Source organism: Bombina bombina, chromosome 2, assembly GCF_027579735.1.
Source record: "Bombina bombina isolate aBomBom1 chromosome 2, aBomBom1.pri, whole genome shotgun sequence".
Taxonomy (NCBI): Eukaryota; Metazoa; Chordata; class Amphibia; order Anura; family Bombinatoridae; genus Bombina; species Bombina bombina.
In genome coordinates this window covers 1,326,645,855-1,326,661,298 of record NC_069500.1, presented here as the reverse complement: position 1 = coordinate 1,326,661,298, position 15,444 = coordinate 1,326,645,855, and the positions used below count along the sequence as shown (strand labels likewise).

Sequence of the window (15,444 nt, the reverse complement as noted above, 5' to 3'; positions counted from 1 at the left end):
TAGTTATGCCTTTCAATAAAGGATATCAAGAGATGAAAACAAATTATATTATGGAAATAAATTAGAAAGTTGTTTAAAATTGCATGCTTTCTCTGATTCAAAAAAGAAAAAAAAATGGTTTTCATGTCCCTTTAACTTCACTCCTGTGCTGCATTTTAACTTTTCCAGTTAAAATAGCTAAATAAACATATGTCTGATAGAGTCTTTGTTTGCTCCCCTGATGAATGCGCACACCCATATCCAACCATTACGGCATTGGCTGTAAGAAGCCACGCTGTGTCACGGACACATTAGTAGTTCTAGTTTATGTCATCAAGGAACTGGGAGGCACTCTGCACATGAGCAAAACACTTAGAGACTGACCCTGCTGGTCACTGATTTAAAGGACCAGTCAACACAGTAGATTTGCATAATCAACAATTGCAAGATAACAAGACAATGCAATAGCACTTAGTCTGAACTTCAAATGAGTAGTAGTTTTTTTTCTGAAAATTTTAAAAGTTATGTCTTTTTCCACTTCCCCTGTGCCATGTGACAGCCATCAGCCAATCACAAATGCATACACGTACCATGTGACAGCCATCAGCCATTCACAAATGCATACACACTTATTCTTGCACATGCTCAGTAGGAGCTGGTGACTCAAAACGTTTAAATATAAAAGACTGCACATTTAGTTAATGGAAGTAAATTGGAAAGTTGTTTAAAATGGCATTCTCTATCTGAATAATGAAAGTTTAATTTTGACTGAGTGTCCCTTTAAGTGAGCTTGTATGGCAATAAGCTACGCCTTTCAGCCAGTGCTATGGTAAATACCTAAACAATAGTAAATAAACAAGCAGCACCCTGGTCAATTTCCACCCCCTCCCCACAAGGTTGTTGCATTACTTAGTGATTTTGATGTAACCCCTTGAGTGCTAACGACGGCTCTGAGCCGTCGCAGAGTTTCCCACTCTGGTGCTAATGATGGCTCAGAGCCGTCGCTAGCACTCTCCCACCTTGAGGGAGATCTGGGGGCTCCCACCTGCTCCTACCCCGGCGATCTGGCCTGCATAGTGACAGGCATCGCCGGGGCTTCACATTTTGTGCGGTGACGTCACGCGAATGACGTGATGACGTCACCACGCAACTTTATTAAAAATTTACAATACAAAGTATAGGGAAAGGGGGCATGATGCTTAGATGCCTGTATCTCAGGCATCTAAGCAGCTACAAAAATAAACTAGACCCGCCGTTGGAAAGGTAATCGCCTAACCTTTCCAACGGTGTAAGTCTTGGGGATCTGGAAAAAAATACCAAAGTTAAAAAAAAATAAAATTTAAATTTAAAAAAAATAAAAATAATTAAATCACATTAGCACCCAGGTGGGAAAGTGCTTAGCACTCAAAGGGTTAAAGGGACAGTCTACACTTTAGTAATCTTAAAGTCTTACCTTAGACTAAGCTGCAAATAGCCTCCTGCACCCATTTCTATATCATGCAGCAGGAATAATAAAAAAAGTTATTTTAAAATTAATATTGTTTTTGACCACTTTGAAATAGCTTCACCCTCTGATGACATCCCGATCTGGGCTGCATCTAGGCACTCTGCTTAATAGCATTGACAGTCTGTTGAATCCAACTAATGAGTCTTTTGTAACAGGTGATCCCTTAATGCAGCCCAGATTGTGATGTCATCAGTGGGCGGAGCTTGGCAGCCATTTAAAAGTGGCCAAAAACAATATTAATTTTAAAATAACTTTTTTTTTTTTTTACTGTTCCTGCTGCATGATATAGAAATCGGTGCAGGAGGCTATTTGCAGCTTAGTCTAAAGTAAGACTTTAAGATGACTAAAGTGTAGACTTTAATAGAAATACATCTTATGTATATTATTATTGTTATTGTTATTCTTAATTTATAAATCTCCAACAGATTCCGCAACGCTGCCCATGTGTACAAAGATAAAAGTACAACAGGAAAACAATACAATATAAGACAACATTTTACAGACAAATACCGAGCGAATTAAGGGCCCTATTCTCATGGGAACTTACAATCTTAATGTTTTAAAGTAATTGAATACAAATGAATGCCTGTTTGCCTCAGTGACATGAAACTGAATGATTTAAATTATTTTTTAAGATTAGTTCATAGATTTCTTTGTTAAAGTTATTCTTTGTTGTTTCAGAAAAGCAAAAAGCTCCAACATTAAAGCAAAATCCTACTATGATCAGCAATTCCAGGAACAATGCATCAACGGTAATTGTTACACTGCATTATTTTTTATCGTTAGTTTATTTGTAATGTAGGAATTTTCTGTGCATCAACTGTTTGACAGTGAAATATGTTTCTTAATAAAGGAATATGCATTCTGATTCAGACAGAGCATACAGCAATTTTTTAAAAGTTTCCAATTTACTTCTATTCTCAAATTTGCTTCGTTCCCATGGTATTCTTTGTTGAAGCGATACCTAGGTACGTGTCTGGAGCTCTACATGTCAGGAGATAGGGCTGCCATCTAGTGCTCTGGCAAATGGATAACTGCTGCCAAATAATGCTCCAGGCATGTGAATGTTCCTGAGATTACATTCCTGCTTTTCAACAAAAGATACCAAAAGAAAAATTAATAGAAGTAAATTAGAAAGTTGTTTAATTGTATGCTCTATTTAAATTATGAAAGAAAAATGAAGGGTTTTTTATGTCCCTTTTAAAGACTTACCCTTTGCCGTTTCTTGCAACCCTAGGTAGAAGACAGACCGCTGGTAAAGTCGTCTTCTATAAGAATGAAGGGAGAGAATGGAAAAAGCCCAAGAGATGCTCGGATGTTGAGGAAAGAAGAAGCAGTCTTAAGAGTGGGTAGGAAAAAACAGCAGAGAATAAATCTGGATGAAGCTGAAGGTATGTATACAAGTTAGAATGGTTTACATGTGTTTAAAGGGACGTCTGTTGTGTATATGAAAGACCAGCAGTTAAACTGGTTAACGTGTTTTTATATTTGCATGAAAAGGTCAAGTGAAAGCTCTTTAAATGTAAACTGTAACAGGAAACTTATGTTTGTACACAAATGTTAGCTGGGTATCTATTGTTCATTGGCTTATAGGGACAGCTGCCACAGAAAATGATGGATTATTCACCACAGGGACATCCATTTTTTTAAAAACAAATTATTATTAGAAATACCCAATGTTTACATGTTCTTTGCTTTTCTCTTGTTAAGTGTGTTCAGTCCACGGGTCATCCATTACTTATGGGATATATTCTCCTCCCCAACAGGAAGTTGCAAGAGGATCACCCAAGCAGAGCTGCTATATAGCTCCTCCCCTCACATGTCATATCCAGTCATTCTCTTGCAACCCTCAACAAAGAAGGAGGTCGCGGGAGGAGTTGGAGTTTTTACTTAATTATTCTTCAATCAAAAGTTTGTTATTTTAAATGGCACCGGAGTGTGCTGTTTCTCCAACATTGGTGTGTCCGGTCCACGGCGTCATCCTTACTTGTGGGATATTCTCTTCCCCAACAGGAAATGGCAAAGAGTCCCAGCAAAGCTGGTCACATGATCCCTCCTAGGCTCCGCCCACCCCAGTCATTCTCTTTGCCGTTGCACAGGCAACATCTCCACGGAGATGGTTAAGAGTTTTTTGGTGTTTAAATGTAGTTTTATTCTTCTATCAAGTGTTTGTTATTTTAAAATAGTGCTGGTATGTACTATTTACTCTGAAACAGAAAAGGATGAAGATTTCTGTTTGTAAGAGGAAGATGATTTTAGCAGACAGTAACTAAAATCGATTGCTGTTTCCACACAGGACTGTTGAGATGAAGTAACTTCAGTTGGGGGAAACAGTTAGCAGTCTTTTCTGCTTAAGGTATGACTAGCCATATTTCTAACAAGACCATGTAATGCTGGAAGGCTGTCATTTCCCCTCATGGGGACCGGTAAGCCATTTTCTTAGTTAAACATAAAAGAATAAAGGGCTTCAAAAAGGGCTTAAAAACTGGTAGACATTTTTCTGGGCTAAAACAATTGCTTTACTAGGCATATTATGCAGATTCTAACTAATTATTGGTATTATAATCTTGGGGAACGTTTAGAAAAACGGCAGGCACTGTGTTGGACACCTTTTTCAGATGGGGGCCTTTCTAGTTATAGACAGAGCCTCATTCTGGGACTGTATAGGGGTTAAATGTAAAAACGGCTCCGGTTCCGTTAATTTAAGGGTTAAAGCTCTGAAATTTGGTGTGCAATACTTTTAATGCTTTAAGACACTGTGGTGAAATTTTGGTGAATTTTGAACAATTCCTTCATACTTTTTCACATATTCAGTAATAAAGTGTTTTCAGTTTGAAATTTAAAGTGACAGTAACGGTTTTATTTTAAAACGTTTTTTGTGCTTTGTTGACAAGTTTAAGCCTGTTTAACATGTCTGTACCATCAGATAAGCTATGTTCTATATGTATGAAAGCCAATGTGTCTCCCCATTTAAATTTATGTGATAATTGTGCCATAGTGTCCAAACAAAGTAAGGACAGTAATGCAACAGATAATGATATTGCCCAAGATGATTCCTCAAATGAGGGGAGTAAACATGATACTACATCATCCCCTACTGTGTCTACACCAGTTATGCCCACACAGGAGGCCCCTAGTACATCTAGTGCGCCAATACTTATTACCATGCAACAATTAACGGCTGTAATGGATAACTCCATAGCAAATCTTTTATCCAAAATGCCTACTTATCAGAGAAAGCGCGATTGCTCTGTTTTAAACACTGAAGAGCAAGAGGACGCTGATTATAACTGTTCTGACATACCCTCACACCAATCTCAAGGGGCCATGAGGGAGGTTTTGTCTGATGGAGAAATTTCAGATTCAGGAAAAATTTCTCATCAAGCTGAACCTGATGTTGTGACATTTAAATTTAAATTAGAACATCTCTGCGCACTGCTTAAGGAGGTGTTATCTACTCTGGATGATTGTGACAATTTGGTCATTCCAGAGAAATTATGTAAGATGGACAAGTTCCTAGAGGTTCCGGTGCCCCCCGACGCTTTTCCTATACCCAAGCGGGTGGCGGACATAGTAAATAAAGAGTGGGAAAGGCCCGGCATACCTTTTGTCCCCCCCCCCTATATTTAAGAAATTATTTCCTATAGTCGACCCCAGAAAGGACTTATGGCAGACAGTCCCCAAGGTCGAGGGGGCGGTTTCTACTCTAAACAAACGCACTACTATTCCTATCGAAGATAGTTGTGCTTTCAAAGATCCTATGGATAAGAAATTAGAGGGTTTGCTTAAAAAGATTTTTGTACAGCAAGGTTACCTTCTACAACCAATTTCATGCATTGTTCCTGTCACTACGGCAGCGTGTTTCTGGTTCGAGGAACTAGAAAAATCGCTCAGTAAAGAATCTTCGTATGAGGAGGTTATGGACAGAGTTCAAGCACTTAAATTGGCTAACTCTTTTGTTTTAGATGCCGCTTTGCAGTTAGCTAGATTAGCGGCGAAAAATTCAGGGTTTGCTGTCGTGGCGCGCAGAGTGCTTTGGCTAAAGTCTTGGTCAGCGGATGTGTCTTCCAAGACAAAATTGCTTAACATTCCTTTCAAAGGTAAAACATTATTTGGACCTGATTTGAAAGAGATTATTTCAGACATCACTGGGGGAAAGGGCCACGCCCTCCCACAGGATAGGTCTTTTAAGGCTAATAATAAGCCTAATTTTCGTCCCTTTCGCAGAAACGGACCAGTCTCTAATTCTGTATCCTCTAAGCAAGAGGGTAATACTTCACAACCCAAACCAGCCTGGAAACCAATGCAAGGCTGGGACAAGGGTAAGCAGGCCAAGAAGCCTACCACTGCTACCAAAACAGCATGAAGGGATAGCCCCCGATCCGGGACCGGATCTAGTGGGGGGCAGACTTTCTCTCTTTGCTCAGGCTTGGGCAAGAGATGTTCAGGATCCTTGGGCGCTAGAAATAGTTTCTCAAGGTTATCTCCTGGAATTCAAGGAACTACCCCCAAGGGGAAGGTTCCACAGGTCTCAATTATCTTCAAACCAAATAAAGAGACAGGCATTCTTACATTGTGTAGAAGACCTGTTAAAGATGGGAGTGATACATCCAGTTCCAATAAGAGAACAAGGAATGGGATTTTATTCCAATCTGTTCATAGTTCCTAAAAAAGAGGGAGCATTCAGACCAATTTTGGATCTAAAGATCCTAAACAAATTTCTCAGGGTACCATCGTTCAAAATGGAAACTATTCGAACGATCCTACCTACTATCCAGGAAAATCAATTTATGACTACCGTGGATTTAAAGGATGCGTACCGACATATTCCTATCCACAAGGAACATCATCAGTTCCTAAGGTTCGCTTTTCTGGACAAGCATTACCAGTTTGTGGCACTTCCATTTGGATTAGCCACTGCTCCAAGGATTTTCACAAAGGTACTAGGGTCCCTTCTAGCGGTTCTAAGACCAAGGGGCATTGCAGTAGTACCTTACTTGGACGACATCCTGATTCAAGCGTCGTCCCTGTCAAAAGCAAAGGCTCATACGGACATCGTCCTAGCCTTTCTCAGATCTCACGGATGGAAGGTGAACAAAGAAAAAAGTTCTCTGTCCCCGTCAACAAGAGTTCCCTTCTTGGGAACAATAATGGATTCCTTAGAAATGAGGATTTTTCTGACAGAGGTCAGAAAATCAAAACTTCTAAGCTCTTGTCAAGTACTTCATTCTGTTCCTCGTCCTTCCATAGCGCAGTGCATGGAAGTAATAGGATTGATGGTTGCAACAATGGACATAGTTCCTTTTGCACAAATTCATCTAAGACCATTACAACTGTGCATGCTCAGACAGTGGAATGGGGATTATACAGACTTGTCTCCGACGATTCAAGTAGATCAAAAGACCAGAGATTCACTCCGTTGGTGGCTGACCCTGGACAATCTGTCACAGGGAATGAGCTTCCGCAGACCAGAGTGGGTCATTGTCACGACCGACGCCAGCCTAGTGGGCTGGGGCGCGGTCTGGGAATCCCTGAAAGCTCAGGGTCTATGGTCTCGGGAAGAGTCTCTTCTCCCGATAAACATTCTGGAACTGAGAGCGATATTCAATGCTCTCAGAGCTTAGCCTCAACTAGCAAAGGCCAAATTCATAAGGTTTCAGTCAGACAACATGTCGACCGTTGCATATATCAATCATCAGGGGGGAACAAGGACTTCCCTGGCGATGAAAGAAGTGACCAAGATAATTCAATGGGCGGAGGATCACTCCTGCCACTTGTCTGCGATCCACATCCCAGGAGTGGAAAATTGGGAAGCGGATTTTCTGAGTCGTCAGACATTCCATCCGGGGGAGTGGGAACTCCATCCGGAAATCTTTGCCCAAATAACTCAATTATGGGGCATTCCAGACATGGATCTGATGGCGTCTCGTCAGAACTTCAAGGTTCCTTGCTACGGGTCCAGATCCAGGGATCCCAAGGCAACCCTAGTAGATGCACTAGTAGCACCTTGGACCTTCAACCTAGCTTATGTATTCCCACCGTTTCCTCTCATCCCCAGGCTGGTAGCCAGGATCAATCAGGAGAGGGCCTCGGTGATCTTGATAGCTCCTGCGTGGCCACGCAGTACTTGGTATGCAGACCTGGTGAATATGTCATCGGCTCCACCATGGAAGCTACCTTTGAGACAGGACCTTCTTGTTCAGGGTCCATTCGAACATCCGAATCTGGTTTCCCTCCAACTGACGGCTTGGAGATTGAACGCTTGATTTTATCAAAGCGTGGGTTTTCAGATTCTGTAATAGATACTCTGATTCAGGCTAGAAAGCCTGTAACTAGAAAAATTTACCATAAAATATGGAAAAAATATATCTGTTGGTGTGAATCTAAAGGATTCCCATGGAACAAGATAAAAATTCCTAAGATTCTATCCTTTCTACAAGAAGGTTTGGAGAAAGGATTATCTGCAAGTTCTCTGAAGGGACAGATCTCTGCTTTATCTGTTTTACTTCACAAAAGACTGGCAGCTGTGCCAGATGTTCAAGCATTTGTTCAGGCTCTGGTTAGGATCAAGCCTGTTTACAGACCTTTGACTCCTCCCTGGAGTCTAAATCTAGTTCTTTCAGTTCTTCAAGGGGTTCCGTTTGAACCCTTACATTCCGTAGATATTAAGTTATTATCTTGGAAAGTTTTGTTTTTGGTTGCAATTTCTTCTGCTAGAAGAGTTTCAGAGTTATCTGCTCTGCAATGTTCTCCGCCCTATCTGGTGTTCCATGCAGATAAGGTGGTTTTGCGTACTAAGCCTGGTTTTCTTCCGAAAGTTGTTTCCAACAAAAATATTAACCAGGAGATAGTTGTACCTTCTTTGTGTCCGAATCCAGTTTCAAAGAAGGAACGTTTGTTACACAATTTGGACGTAGTCCGTGCTCTAAAATTCTATTTAGAGGCTACTAAAGATTTTAGACAAACATCTTCCTTGTTTGTTGTTTATTCTGGTAAAAGGAGAGGTCAAAAAGCGACTTCTACCTCTCTTTCCTTTTGGCTTAAAAGCATTATCCGATTGGCTTATGAGACTGCCGGACGGCAGCCTCCTCAAAGAATCACAGCTCACTCCACTAGGGGTGTGGCTTCCACATGGGCCTTCAAGAACGAGGCTTCTGTTGACCAGATATGTAAGGCAGCGACTTGGTCTTCACTGCACACTTTTGCCAAATTTTACAAATTTGATACTTTTGCTTCTTCGGAGGCTATTTTTGGGAGAAAGGTTTTGCAAGCCGTGGTGCCTTCCATTTAGGTGACCTGATTTGCTCCCTCCCTTCATCCGTGTCCTAAAGCTTTGGTATTGGTTCCCACAAGTAAGGATGACGCCGTGGACCGGACACACCAATGTTGGAGAAAACAGAATTTATGCTTACCTGATAAATTACTTTCTCCAACGGTGTGTCCGGTCCACGGCCCGCCCTGGTTTTTTAATCAGGTCTGATGAATTATTTTCTCTAACTACAGTCACCACGGTATCATATGGTTTCTCCTATATATATTTCCTCCTGTCCGTCGGTCGAATGACTGGGGTGGGCGGAGCCTAGGAGGGATCATGTGACCAGCTTTGCTGGGACTCTTTGCCATTTCCTGTTGGGGAAGAGAATATCCCACAAGTAAGGATGACGCCGTGGACCGGACACACCGTTGGAGAAAGTAATTTATCAGGTAAGCATAAATTCTGTTTTTTTCTATCTCAGGCAGTATTTGGAAGAAGAAACTGCCTGCGTTTTCTATGATCTTAGCAGGCGTAACTAAGATCCACTGGCTGTTCTCGACATTCTGAGGAGTGGGGTAACTTCAGAACATGGGAATAGCATGCGGGGTCCACCGCAAATGAGGTATGTGCAGTACAATATTTTCTGGGAATGGAATTGACTAAGAAAATACTGCTGGTACCCGTATGATGTAAGTACAGCCTTAAATGCAGTAGTAGTGACTGGTATCAGGCTGATAAATGTATGCACAGTAGAGTTATTTTCTAGGGACTAGAATTTGACTGTGAAAATACTGTTAATACTGAAATAAGCCTTATCTGCAGTGGTAGCGACTGGTTGCAGGCTTAGTGATAACTTTGCATGACATTTAAAGAAGTTTATTTTCAAAACGTTTACTGGCATGTTATTCGTTTTGTGAGGTACTTTGGTGATAAATCCTTTGGGCATGAATTTTTTTCCACATGGCTAACGTATATTTCTGCATTGAAACCGTTATATCAGGTCTCCCACTGTTGTAAATGAGCGGGAGGGGCCTCTTTTTAGCGCCTTGTTGCGCAGTTAAAATTCTAGCACAGTCTTCCTGCTTCTTCCTCCTTGATCCAGGACGTCTCTAGAGAGCTCAGGGGTCTTCAAAATTTGTTTTTTTAGGGAGGTAATCAGTCACAGCAGACCTGTGACAGTGTGTTAGAATGTGATAAAAACGTTTTATATTAATTTGATATCCGTTTTTTTGGGTACTGAGGGGTTAATCATCCGGTTGCTAATGGGTGCAATCCTCTGCTAATTAATACATTTAAAGAATTGTTGACTATAACTGAATTATTCTTTAGTTACTCAACTGTGTTTTTTAAAGAGCGCTGCAGCGTTTTTTATATTGCTTGCAAACTTATTGAAAGTATTTTCCAAGCTTGCTAGCTTCATTGCTAGTCTGTTTAAACATGTCTGATACAGAGGAATCTGCTTGTTCATTATGTTTAAAAGCCGTTGTGGAGCCCAATAGAAATATGTGTACCAATTGTATTGATGTTACTTTGAAAAATCAATCTGTACCGCTTAAAAAATTATCACCAGACAACGAGGGGGCAGTTATGCCGTCTAACTCTCCTCACGTGTCAGTACCTTCGTCTCCCGCTCGGGAGGTGCGTGAGATTGAGGCGCCAAGTACATCAAGGCCCTTACAAATCACTTTACATGATATGGCTAATGTTATGAAAGAAGTATTATACAATATGCCAGAGTTAAGAGGCAAGCGCGACAGTTCTGGGTTAAGGACAGAGCGCGCCGATGACACGAGAGCCATGTCTGATACTGCGTCACAATTTGCAGAACATGAGGACGGAGAGCTTCATTCTGTGGGTGACGGTTCTGATTCGGGGAGACCGGATTCAGAAATCTCAAATTTTAAATTTAAGCTTGAGAACCTCCTCGTGTTGCTAGGGGAGGTGTTAGCGGCTCTGAATGATTGTGACACGGTGGCAATCCCAGAGAAATTATGTAAGCTGGATAAATACTACACGGTGCCGGTGTGTACTGACGTTTTTCCTATACCAAAGAGGCTTAAAGAGATTATTAGTAAGGAGTGGGATAGACCCGGTGTGCCTTTTTCCCCTCCTCCGATATTTAGAAAAATGTTCCCTATAGACGCCACCACACGAGACTTATGGCAGACGGTCCCTAAGGTGGAGGGAGCAGTGTCTACTTTAGCCAAGCGTACCACTATCCCGGTGGAGGATAGCTGTGCTTTCTCAGATCCAATGGATAAAAAATTAGAGGGTTATCTTAAGAAAATGTTTATTCAACAAGGTTTTATATTACAGCCTCTTGCATGCATTGCACCTGTCACTGCTGCAGCGGCATTCTGGTTTGAGTCTCTGGAAGAGGCGATTCGCACAGCACCATTGGATGAGTCTCTGAGCAAGATTAGAACCCTTAAGCTGGCTAATGCGTTTGTTTCGGATGCCGTGGTGCATTTAACCAAACTTACGGCTAAAAATTCCGGATTCGCCATACAGGCGCGCAGAGCGATTTGGCTTAAATCCTGGTCAGCAGATGTAACTTCTAAGTCTAAATTACTAAACATTCCTTTCAAAGGGCAGACCTTATTCGGGCCCGGCTTGAAGGAAACTATTGCTGACATTACTGGAGGTAAGGGCCACACCCTTCCTCAGGACAGGGCCAAATCGAAGGCCAAACAGTCTAATTTTCGTGCCTTTCGTAATTTCAAGGCAGGAGCAGCATCTACTTCCTCCGCTCCAAAACAGGAAGGAACTACTGCTCGTTACAGACAGGGTTGGAAAGGCAACCAGTCATGGAACAAGGGCAAGCAGGCCAGAAAGCCTACTTCCGCCCCTAAGACAGCATGAAGTCAGGGCCCCCTTTCCGGAGACGGATCTAGTGGGGGGCAGACTCTCTCTCTTCGCCCAGGCTTGGGCAAGAGATGTACAGGATCCCTGGACGCTGGAGATTATATCTCAGGGATACCTTCTGGATTTCAAGACTTCTCCTCCACAAGGGAGGTTTCATCTGTCAAGGTTATCAATAAACCTAGTAAAGAAAGAGGCATTTCTACAATGTGTACAAGACCTCTTAGTGATGGGAGTGATCCACCCAGTTCCGCGGACGGAACAGGGGCAAGGGTTTTATTCAAATCTGTTTGTGGTTCCCAAGAAAGAGGGAACCTTCAGACCAATCTTAGATTTAAAAATCTTAAACAAATTCCTAAGGGTTCCATCGTTCAAGATGGAAACCATTCGGTCCATCCTACCCATGATCCAAGAGGGTCAATATATGACCACAGTGGATTTAAAGGATGCCTACCTTCACATACCGATTCACAAAGATCATTATCGGTACCTAAGGTTTGCCTTTCTAGACAGGCATTACCAGTTTGTAGCGCTTCCCTTCGCGTTGGCTACGGCCCAGAGAATTTTTACAAAGGTTCTGGGCTCTCTTCTGGCGGTACTAAGACCACGAGGCATAGCGGTGGCTCCGTACCTAGATGACATTCTGATACAAGCGTCAAGTTTTCAAAATGCAAAGTCTCATACAGAGATAGTTCTAGCATTTCTGAGGTCGCATGGGTGGAAAGTGAACGTGGAAAAGAGTTCTCTGTTACCACTCACAAGGGTCCCTTTTCTAGGCACTCTTATAGATTCTGTAGAGATGAAGATTTACCTGACGGAGTCCAGGCTATCAAAACTTCTCAATGCTTGCCGTGTCCTTCACTCCATTCCAAGCCCATCAGTAGTTCAGCGCATGGAAGTGATCGGCTTAATGGTCGCGGCAATGGACATAGTGCCATTTGCGCGCCTACATCTCAGACCGCTGCAACTATGCATGCTAAGTCAATGGAACGGGGATTACTCAGATCTGTCCCCTTTGCTAAATCTGGACCAGGAGACCAGGGATTCTCTTCTCTGGTGGTTATCACGGGTTCATCTGTCTAAAGGAATGTCTTTTCGCAGACCAGATTGGACGATTGTAACAACAGATGCCAGCCTACTAGGCTGGGGAGCAGTCTGGAACTCCCTGAAGGCTCAGGGATCGTGGACTCAGGAGGAGAAACTCCTCCCAATAAACATTCTAGAATTAAGGGCAATATTCAATGCTCTTCTAGCTTGGCCTCAGTTGGCAACACTGAGGTTCATCAGATTTCAGTCGGACAACATCACGACTGTGGCTTACATCAATCATCAAGGGGGAACCAGGAGTTCCCTAGCGATGTTGGAAGTCTCGAAGATAATTCGCTGGGCAGAGTCTCACTCTTGCCACCTGTCAGCGATCTATATCCCAGGCGTGGAGAACTGGGAGGCGGATTTTTTAAGTCGCCAGACTTTTCATCCGGGGGAGTGGGAACTTCACCCGGAGGTATTTGCCCAACTGATTCTTCGTTGGGGCAAACCGGATCTGGATCTCATGGCATCTCGCCAGAACGCCAAGCTTCCTTGTTAAGGATCCAGGTCCAGGGACCCGGGAGCGGTGCTGGTAGATGCACTAGCAGCCCCTTGGGTTTTCAACATAGCTTATGTGTTTCCACCTTTTCCGTTGCTTCCTCGACTGATTGCCAGGATCAAACAGGAGAGAGCATCAGTGATTCTGATAGCGCCTGCGTGGCCACGCAGGACCTGGTATGCAGACCTAGTGGACATGTTGTCCTGTCCACCATGGTCTCTACCCCTGAGGCAGGACCTTCTAATTCAGGGTCCTTTCAACCATCCAAACCTAATTTCTCTGAGGCTGACTGCTTGGAAATTGAACGCTTGATTCTATCAAAGCGTGGGTTTTCGGATTCGGTTATTGATACATTAATACAGGCTCGGAAACCTGTTACCAGAAAAATTTACCACAAGATATGGCGTAAATATTTATATTGGTGTGAATCCAAGAGTTACTCATGGAGTAAGGTTAGGATTCCTAGGATATTGTCTTTTCTACAAGAGGGTTTAGAAAAGGGCTTATCCGCTAGTTCACTAAAGGGACAGATTTCTGCTCTGTCTATTCTTTTACACAAGCGTCTGGCAGAGAATCCATACGTCCAGGCTTTTTGTCAGGCTTTGGCTAGGATTAAGCCTGTGTTTAAAGCTGTTGCTCCTCCGTGGAGCTTAAACTTGGTTCTTAAAGTTCTCCAGGGTGTTCCGTTTGAACCCCTTCATTCCATTGATAATAAGCTTTTATCTGGGAAAGTTCTGTTTTTGATGGCTATTTCCTCGGCTCGAAGAGTCTCTGAGTTATCTGCCTTACATTGTGATTCTCCTTATCTGATCTTTCATTCAGACAAGGTAGTCCTGTGTACTAAACCTGGGTTTTTACCTAAGGTTGTTTTTAACAAGAATATCAATCAAGAGATTGTTGTTCCATCCTTATGTCCTAATCCTTCTTCAAAGAAGGAACGTCTTTTGCATAATCTAGACGTGGTCCGTGCTCTGAAGTTCTACTTACAGGCAACTAAAGATTTTCGACAAACTTCTTCTCTGTTTGTCGTTTACTCTTTACTTTTGAAGTTTGTGATTGTGCTGTGGACCTGGCAAGTCTGCTGCTCCGTGCCCCATAAGAGAAAGATTCAGGTGTGCTGTTTTCCACTTATTGGATTTTGTCGTTTACTCTGGACAGAGGAGAGGTCAATAGGCTTCGGCTACCTCTCTCTCCTTTTGGCTTCGTAGCATAATACGCTTAGCCTATGAGACTGCTGGACAGCAGCCTCCTGAAAGAATTACAGCTCATTCCACTAGAGCTGTGGCTTCCACCTGGGCCTTTAAGAATGAGGCCTCTGTTGAACAGATTTGCAAGGCTGCAACTTGGTCTTCACTTCATACTTTTTCCAAATTTTCCAAATTTGACACTTTTGCTTCTTCGGATGCTGTTTTTGGGAGAAAGGTTCTACAGGCAGTGGTTCCTTCTGTCTAATGTTCCTGCCTTGTCCCTCCCATCATCCGTGTACTTTAGCTTTGGTATTGGTATCCCATAAGTAATGGATGACCCGTGGACTGAACACACTTAACAAGAGAAAACATAATTTATGCTTACCTGATAAATTTATTTCTCTTGTAGTGTGTTCAGTCCATGGCCCGCCCTGTCTATTTGAGGCAGATTCTAAATTTTAAATTATAACTCCAGTCACCACTGCACCCTATAGTTTCTCCTTTCTCGTCTTGTTTCGGTCGAATGACTGGATATGACATGTGAGGGGAGGAGCTATATAGCAGCTCTGCTTGGGTGATCCTCTTGCAACTTCCTGTTGGGGAGGAGAATATATCCCATAAGTAATGGATGCCCCGTGGACTGAACACACTACAAGAGAAATACATTTATCAGGTAAGCATAAATTATGTTTTTTTGCAAGTTATAGGGCAATAAATACAAGTAGCACTTTGCTATTTCCAAACTACTTTTTTTTTTTTTTAAATTAGCGCTAGTTACATTGGAACACTGATATCTTTCAGGAATCCCTGAATATCCCTTGACTTGTATATATTTTTTTAGAAGACATCCCAAAGTATTGATCTAGGCCCATTTTGGTATATTTCATGCCACCATTTCACCGCCAAATGCGATAAAATAAAAAATATTGTTCACTTTTTCACAAATTTTTTCACAAACTTTAGGTTTCTCACTGAAATTATTTACATACAACTTGTGCAATTATGGCACAAATGATTGTATATGTTTCTCTGGGATACCCTTTGTTCAGAAATAGTAGACATACAG

General features: G+C 42.2%; 1 protein-coding gene across 1 annotated transcript in view; it reads left to right on the top strand.

The window, feature by feature from the left end:
* The window catches only part of RGS12 (regulator of G protein signaling 12), a 447,605-nt gene that overhangs the window by 346,880 nt on the left and 85,281 nt on the right, over positions 1 to 15,444 (top strand). Inside the window, exons 15-16 of the mRNA XM_053704191.1 lie at positions 2,168 to 2,238; positions 2,724 to 2,877. Coding sequence (XP_053560166.1) covers positions 2,168 to 2,238; positions 2,724 to 2,877 — 225 coding nt within the window. The remainder of the gene's footprint in view (positions 1 to 2,167; positions 2,239 to 2,723; positions 2,878 to 15,444) is intronic.